The following is a 17,754-nucleotide window of genomic DNA, read 5'->3' on the forward strand; positions in this document are numbered from 1 at the left end:
TGTTAACCCAAAAACAGTCTTATACCTCATACACGCGACAGGAGGCTGTATGGAGTCACTCTGTGTACCTCGACAAGATGTTCCATACAACAGTATTTTGAATATTTTTTCCCCTAGAAGCATTGCTTCTAGGGGAGCATACCTCCATAATACAGTGGCACATGGCACAATTTGGAATCATTTAAAAAAGACCTCCAGGCATCTCTGTTTGATATCAGAAGTATAGTAAGGCCCCAAAGATTTCTATACGTGCCCAATTATGTCTCAGTACAACTTGGAGGATGTATAGAGTCGTAATTCGGTCGTGTACATGAAGCCTAAGGCTCTGTCCTTACTGGCAAACAAAAAAAACTCCGGTTTCACATGGCCGTCATACATTTTAGTGACCATATAACAGCTGCAACACCCATGGGTCTACTAAACCAAACTTAGATGACCATAGAGTTGTGTGACTAGGGTCATCAAATGCTACTTACACCTACAGCGGATGGCTGGAGTGCTGGTCCGCATCCATTCTTCAATGCCATTGTTAAAAATGCATACACAAATAATAATAATAATCATTAAGTATGAAGCCCAATCTCTTACCATTGGGTCCTAGGGAGGATATAACTTTTTGAATCGAAGCAACAATGGATCGGGAGCTCTGAACAGTCGCTGTATCTCCACACCTCTGACTTTCTCCATTGGCGCATTCTTCTAAATGTTCTGGACGCTTAGCGTCTGATAATGATCGTTTTGCAGGTTCCATCGGTGGTTCAATTTCTTCTGAATCGTCTTCTTCAATTGGGTGAAGTATGTGAACCTTGGTATAAGTGGAGATGCCATCTACAACATCGGGTTCCATCGTCTAGTCTGGCCTTACGATATTTGCATTGTAATAATGGACAGATCTGGCCTGTAAATTGAAAATCAGCCTGTCCATTTACTAAGGTATCATGAAAATAATGAAGAAAATGAAGTAAAGGATCTTTAAATACAGGACGAGATCTTTGGACACCAATCAATAGCATTCTCTGTACCACGTTACAGCTCACCTCTAGTCAACACTAAACTAGAGCATTATAAATGACCCTGAGTGAAATGCGTTATTTAGATAGAATAAGTTACTGACTAATATTTTTTGCTCAATAATTCTTTCTTCTCCCACAATTCACTGCAGTATTCTAATGGTTAGTTCCCCTGCTGAAAGCAAAAACTGTAGTATCTCACACACTGTTGTTTCTGCATGTCCAGAAGTGACAATGATGACGTCATCAGAAGATAACTATGAGTATACAGCTTCAGATTAAGCAACATTTGAATCCCAAATAGCAAAAGATTTGTAAACCCCTAATTTGCCAATGAACACCCACAAAATTGTTCATATATTAGTAAATCAGATGTCAAATTGGGTCATCATGTTTCTCTTAGTACAGACATAATCACATCTTTCTTTTTCTGTTTTGTTGTAAAAGTAACAACAGGAAGTGCAGTGATACTGGTTGTCACTTTTGTACTATCTTCTCAGAAACTGATAGTAAATAGAAATGTTGTCAGTTTTGTCTCTATAGGAAATGTTTTTAGTACTGTCTCTATATATAAAAAAAATATATTCCTAGTACTGCCTCTAAAGACAATGTTCTCAGTTCTGTCCGTATAGGAAATATTCTTAGTTCTGTCTCTATAGGAAATGTCTCTAGTACTGTCTCTATAGGAAATGTCTCTAGTACTGTCTCTATAGGAAATGTTCCTAGCACTGTCTCTATAGGAAATGTTCCTAGCACTGTCTCTATAGGAAATGTTTTTAGTACTGTCTTTATATAAAAATAAATATTCCTAGTACTGCCTCTAAAGGCAACGTTCTCAGTTCTGTCCGTATAGGAAATATTCTTAGTTCTGTCTCTATAGGAAATGTTCCTTGTACTGACTCTATAGGAAATGTTCCTAGCACTGTCTCTATAGGAAATGTTCCTAGTACTGTCTCTATAGGAAATGTCTCTAGTGCTGTCTCTATAGGAAATGTTCCTAGTACTGTCTCTATAGGAAATGTTCCTAGTACTGTCTCTATAGGAAATGTTCCTAGTACTGTCTCTATAGGAAATGTTTCTAGTACTATCTCTAGAAATGTTCCTAGTACTATCTCTATAGGAAATGTCTCTAGTACAATCTCTATAGGAAATGTTTCTAGTACCATCTCTGAAGGAAATGTTTCTAGTACTGTCTCTATAGGAAATGTTTCTTGTACTGTCTCTATAAGAAATGTTCCTAGTACTGTCTCTATAGGAAATGTTCCTAGTACTGTCTCTATAGGAAATGTTCGTACTACTATATCTATAGGAAATGCTTCTAGTACAATCTCTATAGGAAATGTCTCTTGTACTGTCTCTATAGGAAATGTCTCTAGTACTGTCTCTATAGGAAATGTTAATACTGTCTCTATAGGAAATGTTTCTAGTATTATCTCTATAGGAAATGTCTCTAGTACTGTCTCTATAGGAAATGCTCCTGTCTCTGAAGGAATGTTTCTTAGTACTGTCATTATAGGAAATGTTTTTACATCTTTAGTTTTTCATTGTGTTTTGCTTAATAAGGAAATTGCTAAATAAAACGAAAGTTGCAAAAAAAATAAAGTTCTACATTCTATGAAATTACTCAAAGGGGTAGTCAGACTAATGTATATCATCACCATAAGTGTCTTATAGGTGGGGGTCCAAACTTGGGATTCCCACCTTTTAGGAGAGGTCTTTGGCTCTTCTGTTTCTTTCTAGAAATGTTTGTCGTTGATTCTCTACAGTTTGAACCATTGAACTTACAACTGATTTTGTGCGACATTTTGGGGTCCATATTGTAAATAATTTAGACAACTAAATAACTTTGTATACTGTAGGGTATAATTTGGTCTTAGAGGAAGGTAAGTGGGTTGTCTCATCACAGAAAACCCCTCTCATATTGGAGCCGGTGTATCAATCAGTCGATCACCGTGGATTCAGCTCCTGAAGCCTCAACCAGCCAGATATCTCTTCTGCAGCGGCCACTGCAGGAGAAATGTAGTATTACATGGCGGCCATTCAGTCATTCAGATGAATGAGCGTTTGCCAACAAGCCATTCAGATTCAGATACAGGGCTAGGGTAACAAAACTCAGTGAAGTAAATCCTATCTATGACTCAGATGTACTAGTGCTAAATTTGTTAGATGTAGTATTGCTGAGTTTGTCAGGTGTAGCAGAGTTGAGTCAGTCAGGTGTATCAATGCTGAATTTGTCAGGTATAGAAAGCGGAATGATTTAGAAGTGCTCAGTTTGTAAGATGTAGCAGTGCTAGGTTTGTCAATGTGTTAGTTGTGGCTTTACATAGGACTGCAAGTATAAATTAATATAATCAAGCTCACAAATGTTTCCAGAATCCATTAACCTTCCCTTTACCAGTGCGACATTGACCCGGCTTCCCTCTACATGTTCACGTTCGCAGTTTATTCTATTAAACAAATAGAAAGCAGCGACACATTGCTACATATTAATCTCACAACGGCAACTTGCTAATGTTTTCTTCCTGCGGTTATTCTTTAACTTGTCTATTTGCTTCTCAGTAACAAACAGCAGAATAACAAATAATTCAGATTTATTTATATCCTGATATAGTGGGACAGACTATTTAGCGTGACAGGAAAGTTTTGGACATTTAAAAAAAAAGTTTTCGAAATAACTGGATTCCAGATGTAGTACAGCCAATTGTAGATTATAGCATTACAGTCTACCATTAAGATAATGGGACCCAAAATTTACACTTCCCACAACTGCCGTCTGATCCCCCATCACCATGGCTACACGAGAATATTATACGTATGAACGGCGCGGGGTTGATACATTAGATGGTTGTCATATAGTGCTAAAGATGGGAGGATCTGCTGACAACTCAAATTAGTATAGGCCGCTTTACACTATATCGACGCATAGGAAATGAATGTATCAAATACGGATGTTCAGAGCTGAGTTTGTCGTCTTACAATACTCCTCATAAACTCATAATTTGTAACAAGTTACTTTCCATAGAACTGCAAGTAAACATATTGCGTTATGCTAACCATCATGCTAAGTGAGTTATCAGAGTGGACAAATTCAGCTCTGCTATATCTGTATCCATAGCATATAACATAAGTTTGATTTAATTTGTACCTGTCTTATAAAAATACATTCTGACTTGTCATATGTTGGTAGTTTTTATCAGTGGAGGTCTGGGTGTTGGGACCCCCATGATCTCTAGAAGGAAGGGGCAGAAACATTGTGCATGACACTCCTGGCCATTGCTCTATCGATCGGTGTCTGAGCACCAGGATCCCTACCGATCAAAACTTCTGACTTGTTTTTAAAGTAACAGTTACACTTCTAATATACTATTGTTTTACAGTGCATATAGGGTAACGTTCAGAATTTCTATTGTTGTGCATGAGGATAAGGTAAAGTAAAGCAGTTGGCTTACCTGCAGTCCTATGTAAAACCACATCATATGTTGTGCCAAATGACAAACCAAAGCCTCCTACCGCTGACAAACTCAGCTTTGCTGAATCTAAAGGTTGGATTCGGTTTAATTTAGAATGATTATCGCTTACCTCTGCTGTTCTGTGCTGGCTCCCAGTAACAGACTGAGAAGTATGAGGGCAGCTCTGCAGCACAGTGCTGTGTACAGGACTGCAGGAACTGCCTGTGATACTTCCCTTCCTGTGTGACCTCTTTACCTTTCCTGTTGACTGAACTACCCGGAGCTTAGCTCGGACTCCCTGAACTAACAAAGAGTTGACCATTAACAATTCATCCAGGTGACCATGGCATTTACACTATATTGCATTAACTTTCACTATACATTGCAAAATGTCCAATTTACACAAGCTCTGGGCAAGATTTGGGCACCTAGTTACAGTGGAATGTAAATGTACCCAATGCAGAGGCATTAAAGGTGTTTCCTCATTAAGACAACCCCTTTCCATATGCTCTATTAGGGCATATAGACGTCATAAAGGGGACCCCCGCTCAGAACACCCTATGAGCCAGAGCGGAGAGCCGCCAAGTAAGAGCCATTCCTGTTGTGATGGAGTCAGTCTATCCAGGTATTGCATGGTTGCCATTCATTTGAGTGACCAGTATGTAATACTATATTAAGTTTCCAGGAGTTGATGTCTTTATGGAAGGGGTTGTCTTCATGAGTGATGGTCATACATGTAAAAATCCACAAAAATTCTCTGAAGATAATTCCGCAGCCGCTGGCAACCAGGTAATTTGTCGTACGCTAAGATATTGATCTGAACAAACACTTTGATTATTGATATTGGGACATGCTACCATGGAGTTTACCTCCAAAATAATGAGAGTTCCAATTTTTGGAAAGGAGCGTGCAGGATTGGAATGAATTTTTCTTTTCTTCATGGACAATCATCTTATTATGTTATAGTGGTTGTCCAAGATTACTAAAGAGGATCCTTTGTACATTGGCTGTGTGTGGTATTGCACACCCCTATTGGAGTGTATAGGGAAGAGCTACAATACTAGACTCGGTGCTTCGACAAGAGTGGCGCTGTTTCTTGAAAAAAAAAGGAAGCAGACATTTTTATCTATTCATAGACAGCACAGAGTTATGTAAAAGCTGGGATTATACAATGAACCACTAATGACTAGAAAAATATTGAAACGACAAATGTTTTAACTACTGAGGCAGGTTTACATCAGTTGGAACGGATTGTTTGTAGGACCGTCGACGCAACGATTACCAAGAATGATATCAAAATAACTGGAATTGGTAACAATAATCTTTCATCTATGGCCAGCTCCATTGTCATTGCAGATATTGTAGCGGTTGTCCGAGCATGGACCATTTTTTTATACTGATGACCTATCCACAGGATAGGTCATCAGTATATGATCGGTGGGGGTCTGACACCCGGACCCCGCACTGATCAGCTATTCTGGCTGCCGCAACAGCTAATCATGCAGGGTCTGGGTATTGGATCATATTCGGATTACCTATCTTGTGGATAGGTTATCAGTATGAAAAACCACCCCGTGCCCGGACAATCTCCTTTAACAATTTTTCCTTGACTCCCAAGACAATGGAAAAAAAATTCCATCTAGAGGAGAAGATTTTTCCTGAGACTTTTTCGGCCCAGCTTGATTTGTGAATTAAAACCTGTGATCCCAATGTAATATTACCACTCTATATAACAGTTAGACCACATCCAAAATATGGGATTCAGTTTTCTGCTCCACGTTGTAAATAGAACTGGAGAGGGCGTGCGACTACATTATTTCATGAGATGTTGTGTTTCCCAAGCGAAGTGACCCACTTCAGAAAATGGAAGAACTTTTTTATTATTGTTGGCAAAGTATCGTTTTGGTATCGAGAATCGCAATACTACACAAAGTATCGGTATCAAAGTCAAAATTCTGGTATCGTGAGAACCCTAATGTAATATACTGTCTTCAATAGTATCTGCATCCTTAGGAAGCAGATACAATTGAAAGCGCAGGTGAAGCAAGGAACCATTAGAACCCTTCCTCATCATTCAACGCTTTCTTGTGGCGCAGGCGGTGCGATGACATTATCGCGCCCCCTGCCGTCGTTACGCTGGAGCACGCCTGATCAGAAAAGACCAGGCCTGCATCAACGGAAACTTTATTGCTGAGCCCAGTAACTCCTAGTGCGGGGATTCCTTTGTCCCTGAAGCCCCCGCTCTAGGTTTATAGTGGCACACGCACCCGTGTGCCACTGTCATTGTCACTGTCATTGGTTAGTTTACACCATGTGGTGACCAGTTACCTAAGTTCATTGGTCTACTTTTAAAAGTAAGCCAATGAACTGAGGTAACCTGGGACCACATGATGTAAATTAACCAATGACAGCCACAAGCTGTCACTGCTTAGTTAACTGTCGCAGTCCCAGAAAGGCAAGTATGATTATGGTTTTGCTTTTTTACTTATTAATGTTACAAATGTTTTTTTGTGTTGTTTTTTTTACAGGTTCGGTCGTTGGACTACGACGGATTAGAGGACGGCGTTTTTATTTTCAATAAATTGGTTAACGAGGGCTGTGTGTGGGGTTTTATTTCAATAAAATATTTTTTCTGTGTCTGTTTTTTTTTTATAACTATATTACTACTGCCTTAGTAATGGTGGCTATCCTATTTTTCATAACCAGCTAGATACAATAAAGCAGCTGCATCCTAGCATTACCAGGGTGGGAAAAAATAGTTTCCTAGGCAAATAATACCAGCCTGCATCCGCCCCAGTACCCAACCATCATTTCAGATGGTCGGGTACTGGACTGTAACCGGCTCTTCCTAGCACCCCTGGTGGCGGTGGGTACCGGGGTAATAATGGGGAGGGTTAATGTTAGCATCTTCACTAGCTAACACTAAGCCCCACCTTAGTAACGGACGCTGTCTTTCAGACAGCTGCCATTACTAAGGAAGTTGTAAAGAAGTTAAAAAAACACCTACACACAAAAAATATTTTATAGAAATAAAAGCCCCCACTCAACCCTCCTTAACCATTTTATTGAAAATAAAAACGCCGTCATCAAAGTAGTTCTCGAATCCGACGTAGTCCAACAACCGAACTTGTAAAAAAAACACATTAAAAAACACATTAGTAACACTAATAACTAAAAAAGCAAAACGATTATTATACTTACCTTCCTGAGTCTGTGACAGTAAACTAAGCTCTAAGCCAGTGGTTCCCAACCGGGGTGCCGCGAGAACCGTTCCGGTGTGCCGCGGCACTCCGCTCATCCACTGCAAAAAAAAAAAAGTTAAAAAAAAAGAAACATTTTTTTGCTACAAGCTCCGCCCCCGACGTTGTAGAAAACGTGACGCGCAAGCGTCTGTTACGAGTACCGCCCACCGCTTCCCACTAGAAGCGTGACGGAGGGAGAGGAGTCATTAACGTTGTGCAGGGTAAGTATTTTTTTTTCTTTCGTTTGTTAGCAGTTGTTTGAGAAATGGTGCCAGGGGAATGCCAGAAGTTGTAGTCCTCTCCGCTTATACCTCCTCTCTGCAATGTCCTCTGATATCCCATAATAACAGTCTGGACATGCTGGTAGTTGTAGTTCTCTCCTCTTATACCTCCTCCCTGTAATGTCCTCTGATATCCCATAAGAACAATCTGGACATGCTGGGAGTTGTAGTTCTCTCCTCTTATACCTCCTCCCTGTAATGTCCTCTGATATCCCATAATAACAGTCTGGACATGCTGGTAGTTGTAGTTCTCTCCTCTTATACCTCCTCCCTGTAATGTCCTCTTATATCCCATAAGAACAGTCTGGGCATGCTGGTAGTTCTAGTTCTCTCCTCTTATACCTCCTCCCTGTAGTGTCCTCTGATATCTCATAACATCCTGGACATGCTGGAAGTTGTAGTTCTCTCCTCTTCTATCTCCTCCTGCTGTAGACTTTCTCTGATATCACATAACATCCTGGACATGCTGGGAGTTGTAGTTCTCTCCCCTTATATCTCCCCCCTGTAATGTCCATTGAGATCACATAATAATAGCCTGGACATGCTGAGAGTTGTTGTTCTTATACCTCCTTATTTATTCCCTCCCCAGGAGTAAGCACACTTTCTGCCTGTGATGGTCACTTTACTAGAGGGGCAGATGGTAATTTTATCGGGGGGGGGGGGGTGTGTTCTACTGAAAAGATGGTGACTTTACTGGGGGGGGGGGCTGAGGCTGATGGTCACTTTACTGGAGGAGGCTTATTGTCTCTTTACTGAGGGGTCATTATACTGTGAGTGGGGGGGCTGATGGTAATTTTACTGTGAGTGGGGGGCTGGTGGTCATTGCTGTGAGTGGGGGGCTGATGGTCATTTTACTGTGAGTGGGCGGCTGATGGTCATTACTGTGAGTGGGGGGCTGATGGTCATTTTACTGTGAGTGGGGGGCTGATGGTCATTTTACTGTGAGTGGGCGGCTGATGGTCATTACTGTGAGTGGGGGGCTGATGGTTATTTTACTGTGAGTGGGGGGCTGATGGTCATTTTACTGTGAGTTGGGGGCTGATGGTCATTTTACTGTAAGTTGGGGGCTGATCGTCATTTTACTGTGAGTGGGGGGCTGATGGTTATTTTACAGTGGGGGGCTGATGGTCATTTTACTGTAAGTTGCGGGCTGATGGTCATTTTACTGTGAGTAGGGGGCTGATGGTCATTTTACTGTGAGTGGGGGGCTGATGGTCATTTTACTGTGAGTTGGGGGCTGATGGTCATTTTACTGTGAGTTGGGGGCTGATGGTCATTACTGTGAGTGGGGGGCTGATGGTCATTTTACTTTGAGTGGGGGACTGATGGTTATTTTACTGTGAGTGGGGGGCTGATGGTTATTTTACAGTGAGTGGGGGGCTGATGGTCATTTTACTTTGAGTTGGGGGCTGATGGTCATTGTACTGTGAGTGGGGGGGTGATGGTCATTACTGTGAGTGGGTGTCTTCAAGTGGTTTCCGTCTCTGACCTCCCATTGAAATTAACAGGAGGCAGAAAAAACCTGCGCCGCTCGTTTGGTGCTTTTTTGTCTGCGGTTTTTGCATTCGCTTCAACGGCTTAGAAAAAATGTGGGACTGTATGCATATAGCAATCTATGTACCCCTACTAGTCTCCTCTCCATTATCTCGAAATAAATTAACCACCGACACATAAATCTCTTTGAAAGTGGGGTTGACCCGGGGGTTGGCAACAGCTTTATTAATACAATACAAAATTAAATAACATTTTCCAAAAATTATAACTAAATGACCTTAACAAAGGTCAATAACCATATGACTGCCTATCCCAAGGACATGTAGGTAAATCCCCTTCTAATACCGCCATAAGGTGACCGTGTACTCCTCAACTACACGGTCAAAAATAGAGCCTGCTCAACCCCATCTTTCAACCCCGACAAGAAAATATCCAGTCCAATGTCCGACAGGTGCACCCCGTCTGGCAGCAACAATCCCCTGTTGTCACCTTCCAACTCCCGATGACGAACCAACACTCCATCTCTCGCTCAGACAAACCGAGACACCCTGGTATTCAATAGGCTCCTCGCCCGCTCAATGGCATTCACATTCCTCGTGCCAAGCCACACCAACCGAGGAATAATTTCTGTCCACACTAAGACCAATCGGGGGAAAAAAGAAGCGAACCTTTCCAAGTCCAAATGGATCAGCGAGATCCACTCTCCCAACCTAACCGAACACAAATCATTTCCTCCCTAATGCACAACCAAAACAGTTGGTACCAGCCGATGTCGACCACTTCGGGCAGTGCCTGCAACCAGCGCAGGCCCCGGAAACCTCTCCAGTAGACTACGGCACTTCCAAAGCCCAACGCTCGTCCACCAGGGCGTATAGCAGACCGACACTCCACCCAGAACACATAGGAGTGCCCGACAATCCACACCGATGGTCTTGGACCTAAAACGAAAACTGAATTAATGCAAAATAAGATCAGGGCGAATATAACCAGCAAAACAATTCGACTTCCACCTACCGATGCGCCTCACTGACTCATCAGATAACCCCAATTCACTGGCCATAGTGGCTGCCCCAATACGGAAAGAATGAGTCCTGTACTCCCCTGGAGGCTTACCAACCTGAACAAGAGCCTTACGGAAAATCGATGCAAACTGGAACCTAGTAAGAGGCCTACCATCCGAATGTGCTAAAAATTGAACCCCCAATCTACGCACCCCCAGGAAAGCCGACACCGCCGCAACCGGACAAGCCGCGCCCGGGACAGGCCGAAGCGAAACCCAACAACACGTCCAAACACATCCGTCTTAGAACGCCGTATATGCAAACGAACCCCCACCGAAGAAACCACTACATCCTCCAAAAGTAGACCCCCCGGACAAGCCGCCCTCATCGGAACTAGCTCCGAAATAAGCAGAGCCCCAAAAAAAAAACAACGAAAACGCAACGGAAAATAAAACGGATTCATAAGGGGAAGAACAAACCGACGGCAGCGCCGCTATAAGTTCCTGCAATAAAGAAAAGGACACAGGACGACGCGACTCCCTCCGACCACCCCCTTAACTTAGAAAAGAAAGCAACCCCGGCCAGACGCCGTTGCGCCACCACCCCTGAAACACCACGCTCGTGCAAAGCTGTTAAATATTCGAGCGTCACGGTCGTACGCAGCACCAGATCCTCCCCAAACCAGTCTATCCCCCGCAGCGCTCAACCATTCCTTCCACGCATTACCATAAGTAGCCCAGGTAGAGGACGCAAGTGACGACCTCACCAATGGCATTAACTCCGATCCAGCAGCCTCCACAAGAACTCCGGGCAGCTGGCTCCCTCCAGCTCCGCCTGCAGGCAAAGGGAGCGAAAAACCTGCCAATGAAAACGAGATCAAGCATCAGCAAAAACATTGTGAACCCCTGGAATATGGCGATCTCGAAAACGGATGTTACACTCGAAGCAACGCAACACCAGGTGACGAAGCAAAGGCAAAACCGGACCTGAGGATGAAGTAAGTTGGTTAACAGCAAAAACAACGCTCATATTATCAGACCAAAACACCACAGACCTGTTGGAGAGGCGCGCCCCCCACAATTCAATGGCGACAACTATGGGAAAGAGCTCCAACAATGTCAAATTTGCACACCAACCGTTGTGAATCGGGCCAGGCTTCAAAGCACCACGCAGAACCCAGCAATGACCCAAATCCCACCGCACCAACCGCGTCCGTAAACAACTCCAGGTCTACGCTATAAATCGCCGGCGCCCTCCAACACGCACGCCCATTGTAATCTTCCAAGAAAGTGCGCCAGACGCGCAAATCCGCCTTAACTGAACTAGAAATCCGAACATGATGAGAAGGCACCGAAACACCCCCTGTAGCTAAGGACAACCTCCTGGCAAACACCCGTCCCATGGGCATAATACGACCCGCGAAGACCAACAATCCCAACAAAGATTGAATCTGCCACAACTCCAACTTCCGCGCAGCCAAAGCCCTATCTAATGCGGCACGCAATTTCACCACCTTCTCCTCCGGGAGGCGAAAGACCATAGCAACAGAATTTATTTCAATGCCCAGAAAACACAATACCGTCACCGGACCCTCCGTTTTTTCCTCAGAAAGGGGGACCCCAAAACGCTGAGCAAGAAATTGAAAGGACCTCAACAAAAACAGACACTGCCCCAAAGAAGCAGGCCCTACAAACAAAAAATCATCCAGGTAATGAGTCACTGACCCAGAACCAGTAAGATCCCGCACCGCCCATTCCAGAAATGAGCTGAACACCTCGAAATAAGAACAAGAAATCAAACAGACCATAGGCAAACACATATCATAATTGAAAAACCCCTCTAACACACAGCCCAACAAATGAAAACAATCCGCATGAACGGGCAACAAACGAAAAGCGGACGCAATATCGGACTTGGCCATAGGGGCACCCGCCCCTGCCCGACACACCAAGTCGACTGCCCGGTCAAACGAAACATAGGAGACGGTCGCCAATTCACTGTCAATCCCGTCATTCACCGACCGCCCCTTAGGATGGGACAGATGGTGAATCGGACGGAACTTACCAGGCTCTTTCTTAGGAACCACCCCCAGGGGCGACACCCGAAGATTAGGAAAGGGCAAAGCAGAAAATGTGCCGGCCATCCGGCCAAGCTCAACTTCCTTTTCCACCTTCTCCCTCTTGGCAGCTGGAAACTCCTCAGTCGACTTCAGATTTCGTGACATAACCGGGTCCGCCTGCGCAGTAAACGGAATAAAGAACCCAAAACAAAAAACAACTCTAAGCAGGGTGCCTTATGCCATCTTGGGATACCGGTCTAGCCACAAGAGCATCGCGGACACGTGTACCGGCGTCCTCTCTTCGACCAACACCCGCAGGGCGGGCGACAGCCGCAACTCGACTGGAACACCGAACCGCTGCGTGGGTGCCTCCACGTGAGGAGCACTCGTGGCGGAATTTACAAGAGGTATAAAATCTACAGTGTCCTTCATTAAAGAGCCAACAGGCTCTCCGGACACCCCCAACCCCCCCCCCCCACCAACCCCGCCCACCCCGGAAGGGGAAGATGCGGGGGCGGCGGGCTGAAAGGGCCGCTGCGCCATCATCAATCGCAACCAAACATCAGTCGCTTTCGTATCTCAACCGACTTCCGGCCTCTGAAACAGCTGCCTACGGAACTCTTCATCGTACCGCCACCAGGCCGTGCCACCATGCGATTTATACGCGCTAAAAATAGTGTCCAAATAGACAAACAACTGCCCCGCACACTCAGGCCGAGCCTTACTAAACACCCCCCCCCCAAATAGCAAAGGCCTGCACCCAATTATTAAACGACCGCACGACCTTAGGCTTACCCAACACCCCCCGCTCCTTGTTGACCGGACGACGAGTCGACCGACAAAAGAGACCAAATATCAATGTAATCATACTTCCCGATTTTCTCACGCATCTCTTCAGACACATGAGCACCCAAGGGAGACACGCTACAAAAATAAGAATCTCTGAAAGCAGGGACCGAAGGAGTGGACATGGAAGTGGACGCCTCCGCCGTGGACCTCGCAACCACGGCCTGCGACGACGGTCCCGCGGGCAAAGAAACGGCCCCTGCCACCAGAGATTGCACAGCAGACAATAAATCAATGGCAGACATGTTATCAGCATTCCAAGCCCGAAGGCAGGCATACTCACCGTGTCCAGCAGACGCACCTCCTGGCGCGGACGGACACACTTCAGCCGGTGTGGCAGCTGGGACCACCGAAACCACATCTGGCATAGGGGGCACGACACCTGGTGCTCCAACCGAGGAACGCAGCGCGAATACTCCTGCTACCGCTCCGTGCTGCCCGCCAACTATCCCAGGAGACGTCTGACGACGACGAGACAGATGGGGACCACCTATACCTCCGCGAGTGACGACGCCGATGTCGCCGCGACCGACTTCGACCGGAACATGGCGTCGACCCGATCCAGACCTACTAGCCCCATGTCTGCTATGGGAGCGCTGCGAGCTAATTGAATCGGGCCGCAAAGAAGAGCCCGTGGCCACCGCCAAAGGCCCGGGCAGGACGTGCACCACATCAGCGGGAGGGGCCACCGCCTGACGGGCCACCCGCCTAAGCGACCGGCCAGAGAAAAATAACTCTGAGCCGTCTTGTGAGCCCTCGTCCTCATTCCCCGAATAGTCCACCACTCTTCATCAGGCCCCCTCTCCTCACCTCCCAACTCTCCGGCTCTCCCCTCTGAGACAAGGAGCAGTGTGAGGCTGGGTTCACACGAGCAGATTAACGTCCGTAATGGACGGACGTATTTCGGCCGGAAGTCCCGGACCGAACTCAGTGCAGGGAGCCGGACTCCTAGCATCATAGTTATGTACGATGCTAGAAGTCCCTGCCTCTCCGTGGAACTACTGTCCCGTACTGAAAACATGATTACAGTACGGGACAGTTGTCCTGCAGAGAGGCAGGGACTCCTAGCATCGTACATAACTATGATGCTAGGAGCCCGGCTCCCTGCACTGAGTTCGGTCCGGGACTTCCGGCCGAAATACGTCCGTCCATTACGGACGTTAATCTGCTCGTGTGAACCCAGCCTAACGCTTCCTGCTGGAGAAGCAGCCGCCGCTGTTAAAATTGAGGCTGAGGCTAAGGTCTGTCCTCCGGAGCCCCGCGCCTAAGACCCACCACACCCGTGGATCCACTGGTCCCCTGTGTCGGGGGAACCACGTCCCCCACAACGGCCCCCGGCACCCCCGCAGCCGCAACCTACCGGCATTGGAGGGAGAGAGCCGGACCGGCGGACGAGAGGACCTGGCAGAGCTTCGCCAACCTTCTAGCTGGGAGGGAGCCGAAGCAGCCGTCTCCCGCAGCAGGGACTGCAGCCACTCACTCGCCTCCGCGGCGATTGTGCCCCGCAGCGCTTGAAGGAGCTCCTGACGATCCATGTCCAGGAAGAGAATTTCCGGCAAAGAGGCCGCACCACAAGGTACGAGGCCCTATATACCCTAAAAAAAAAGTCAAACAACGCTGTCAATTCAAAATGTGCCTCTAAATTCCTAAATGAATTATGTTAATGGAGTAGCACTAAGCATTTCTTTTAGGGTATGTCCACATGTAGTGTAAACACTGCAGATTTTACGCAACGGATCACGTTGTGAAAAATCTGCAGCATAATACAGTAGCAGTAGAGTGGATGATATTTGAACAAATCTCATCCACGCGCTGCGTAAATAACCCACCGAAAAACTGTTCATAAATTGACCTGCATTGCTTTTTTTTTAATCCGCAGCATGTCAATTTATGTTGTGGAATCACTGGTTTTCTGTTGCAGGTTTTCCCTATTGAATTCAATGGGAAGGTAAAAGCCGCAACAATTAGTACATGTTGCGATTTTTGTGGCGGAAAAGCTGTGTTATCCCTAAAAGTGCCTAGGGCAGCACAAACTCTAAATATGGTCCTGGGAATAACTACTACTTATGTAGCAGTATTCCTGAGTAAGGCCTCATGCACATGACCGTAGCAATGTGCATGCCCGTGATTTTCAGGTTGGCCGGCAGCGGACTGTCAGCCGCAAGCTGCCCGCAAATCGCGGGCTATGCACATGGCCGCGGCCATTATCTTCAATGAGCCCGGACCGCAGAAGATGGTCGTAATAAGACATGTCCATTCATTCTGCGGTCCGGGCCATGCACAGACCGTAAAAACTACGGTTGTGTGCATCCCCCATAGAAATGAATGGGGCCGCAATTCTCCCGTGGATTTTCAGGGGAATTGCGGCCGCAAAAGCACGTTCATGTGCATGGGGCCTTACAGACTGTATTGTACTTCAGAACTGCATTCACAATTCTGCTCATTTCACCCAGCGATACCAGTTGTGTGGTCCTAGACTCCTATTAATTAGGGAGCTTTTTTTTAACATAACAGGTTTTTAAAACTTGTCAACTCCTTTAGATGCAATGCAGGTTCTTGCGATGATGAATACTCAACATAATAGTGATCAATATACAACTGTGGAAACAGCACTAGAAAGCTATAGATTATTAATTTCTACATACAACTATGGGACCTTCGCCTTTTTCTCTGCTTTTCCTCTTCTTCAAAGTCAGTACTGTTCACAGTCCACCTCTCCCTATCTTGTGATATAATATAGGGACATGTCAGAAAATATTATCACTGGATATTTGAGCCGGGACATGCACTGATCACTCGAATAAAGGTGCTCGTCCCCGCTGCCAGGATTTATAATGCTTCAGTTGAACTCAATAATAAAACAGAATGCAGTAAGCTCCTAGGCTCCCCCTAGTGGTGGCTTCAGGCAGTCAGAATTTTATCATATAACTCTTCTGCATTGGTTATATTCCTAATACCATAATAGTTTCATCTTGTTATAGGTAATCAGAGGTGCCAAAACCTTAAGATTTCATTCAAGTTGTTCATCTATATGTGTGTCCAATAAAGGTTTGGCCTGCACAGTGAAACGGCTTTACACACTTTGGCAACGCAATTAAAATGCTAGATGCAACTGAAACCTCCCTTGCAACCATTGCAAAAAAATCCAGTATAGCGCCGTGGTAATCCTGCATGCCTATACTGGATGTTGGAAGCCACAGCCTTGTCCAGACCTTCAAAAGTCAGTATTTAGAATATGTACTGCTAGCACAAAGACATAGATCCCTGTATCTATCGCTGTCACTTGTGTCAGGGGGTCTTTGTAACTTCAACTTTTAATGTTTATTTATATATATTCTTACGTTTATTAAACTTATTTTAATTATTTTTTTTTGTTCCACTAGCGGACTTCTGCAATACCCTGCCTCTGGCAATAGGAGGACCACAATTGCAGATATAAGGGCATTTATTAGGCCCCCTGGTGCTATGACAACCTATGGGCCACCAGTGTCGCCCCCACTTTCTATACACTTAGATGCCGTGGTATTTTATTGCCGTGGTATTTTAGTAGCTAAACGGCTGTTATCGGAGTTATCTCCAATCCCGGCCGTTAAAGAAGGCTGTAATCTGTAATATACAGCTGAAAACCGCTGCGTATGGAGCAGGCTCAGCTCCTGAGCCCACTCCACAGATACATCGGGAACATCCGCAGTACATATGGGATTCCCAGACCCTCAGTTTAAAGGAATTTTACTGAAAATTAATAAAAACTTAAAGGGGTTCTCCGCACATTTTAAAATGATGGCCTATCCTTAGGATAAGCCATCAATATCAGATCGGTAGGGTCCGACTTCCGACACCCCTGCCAATCAGCGCCGAGCGTCACAGCCTTTTTATAATTTACAGGCACAACACCGTACACTACCGTACCGGCTGCACCTAGGATAGCAGTACCGATCCCATTCTAGTGAATGGGACTGAGCTGCAATCCCAGGCAAGCCGCTCCAGATGTGTACGGTGTTGTGCCTGGAAAACACTGAAGAGGCTGCGGCGACCAATGCCACAGCCATTTCGGTCAGCTTATGGCGGGGGTGCCAGGAGTTGGAGTTTGATATTGATGTCCTATCCTAATAATAGGTCATCAATATAAAATGCCAGGAGAACCCCTTAAAGCCTTACCCCTCATTGACACACGAATAAGGGCATCTGAGAACATTCTTAAAATATCTCATCCATCCCTTACAATGCACGTACAAAATCTGCAGGATCATGACTTTTATCAGTCATCGCTATTCTGCAAATCCTGAACATCCAGACATTGTTCTCAAAGCTCCAAACTCAGCAAATAAAGCACGAGGTTCCTGAAAGAGCTGCTCAATCCTGGAAATGTCTT

General features: G+C 45.3%; 1 protein-coding gene across 1 annotated transcript in view; it reads right to left on the bottom strand.

Annotated features, from left to right (window-relative positions):
* Positions 1-4,681, bottom strand: part of SH3TC1 (SH3 domain and tetratricopeptide repeats 1) — a 56,327-nt gene extending 51,646 nt beyond the window's left edge. The window contains exons 1-2 of the mRNA XM_075857560.1: positions 4,590-4,681; positions 589-898 (exon numbers count right to left, since the gene is read on the bottom strand). Of these exons, the coding sequence (XP_075713675.1) occupies positions 589-847 (259 nt within the window). The 5' untranslated portion in view covers positions 848-898; positions 4,590-4,681. The remainder of the gene's footprint in view (positions 1-588; positions 899-4,589) is intronic.
* Positions 4,682-17,754: the final 13,073 nt, after the last annotated feature.

This window comes from Rhinoderma darwinii, chromosome 1 (assembly GCF_050947455.1).
Source record: "Rhinoderma darwinii isolate aRhiDar2 chromosome 1, aRhiDar2.hap1, whole genome shotgun sequence".
NCBI lineage: Eukaryota > Metazoa > Chordata > Amphibia > Anura > Rhinodermatidae > Rhinoderma > Rhinoderma darwinii.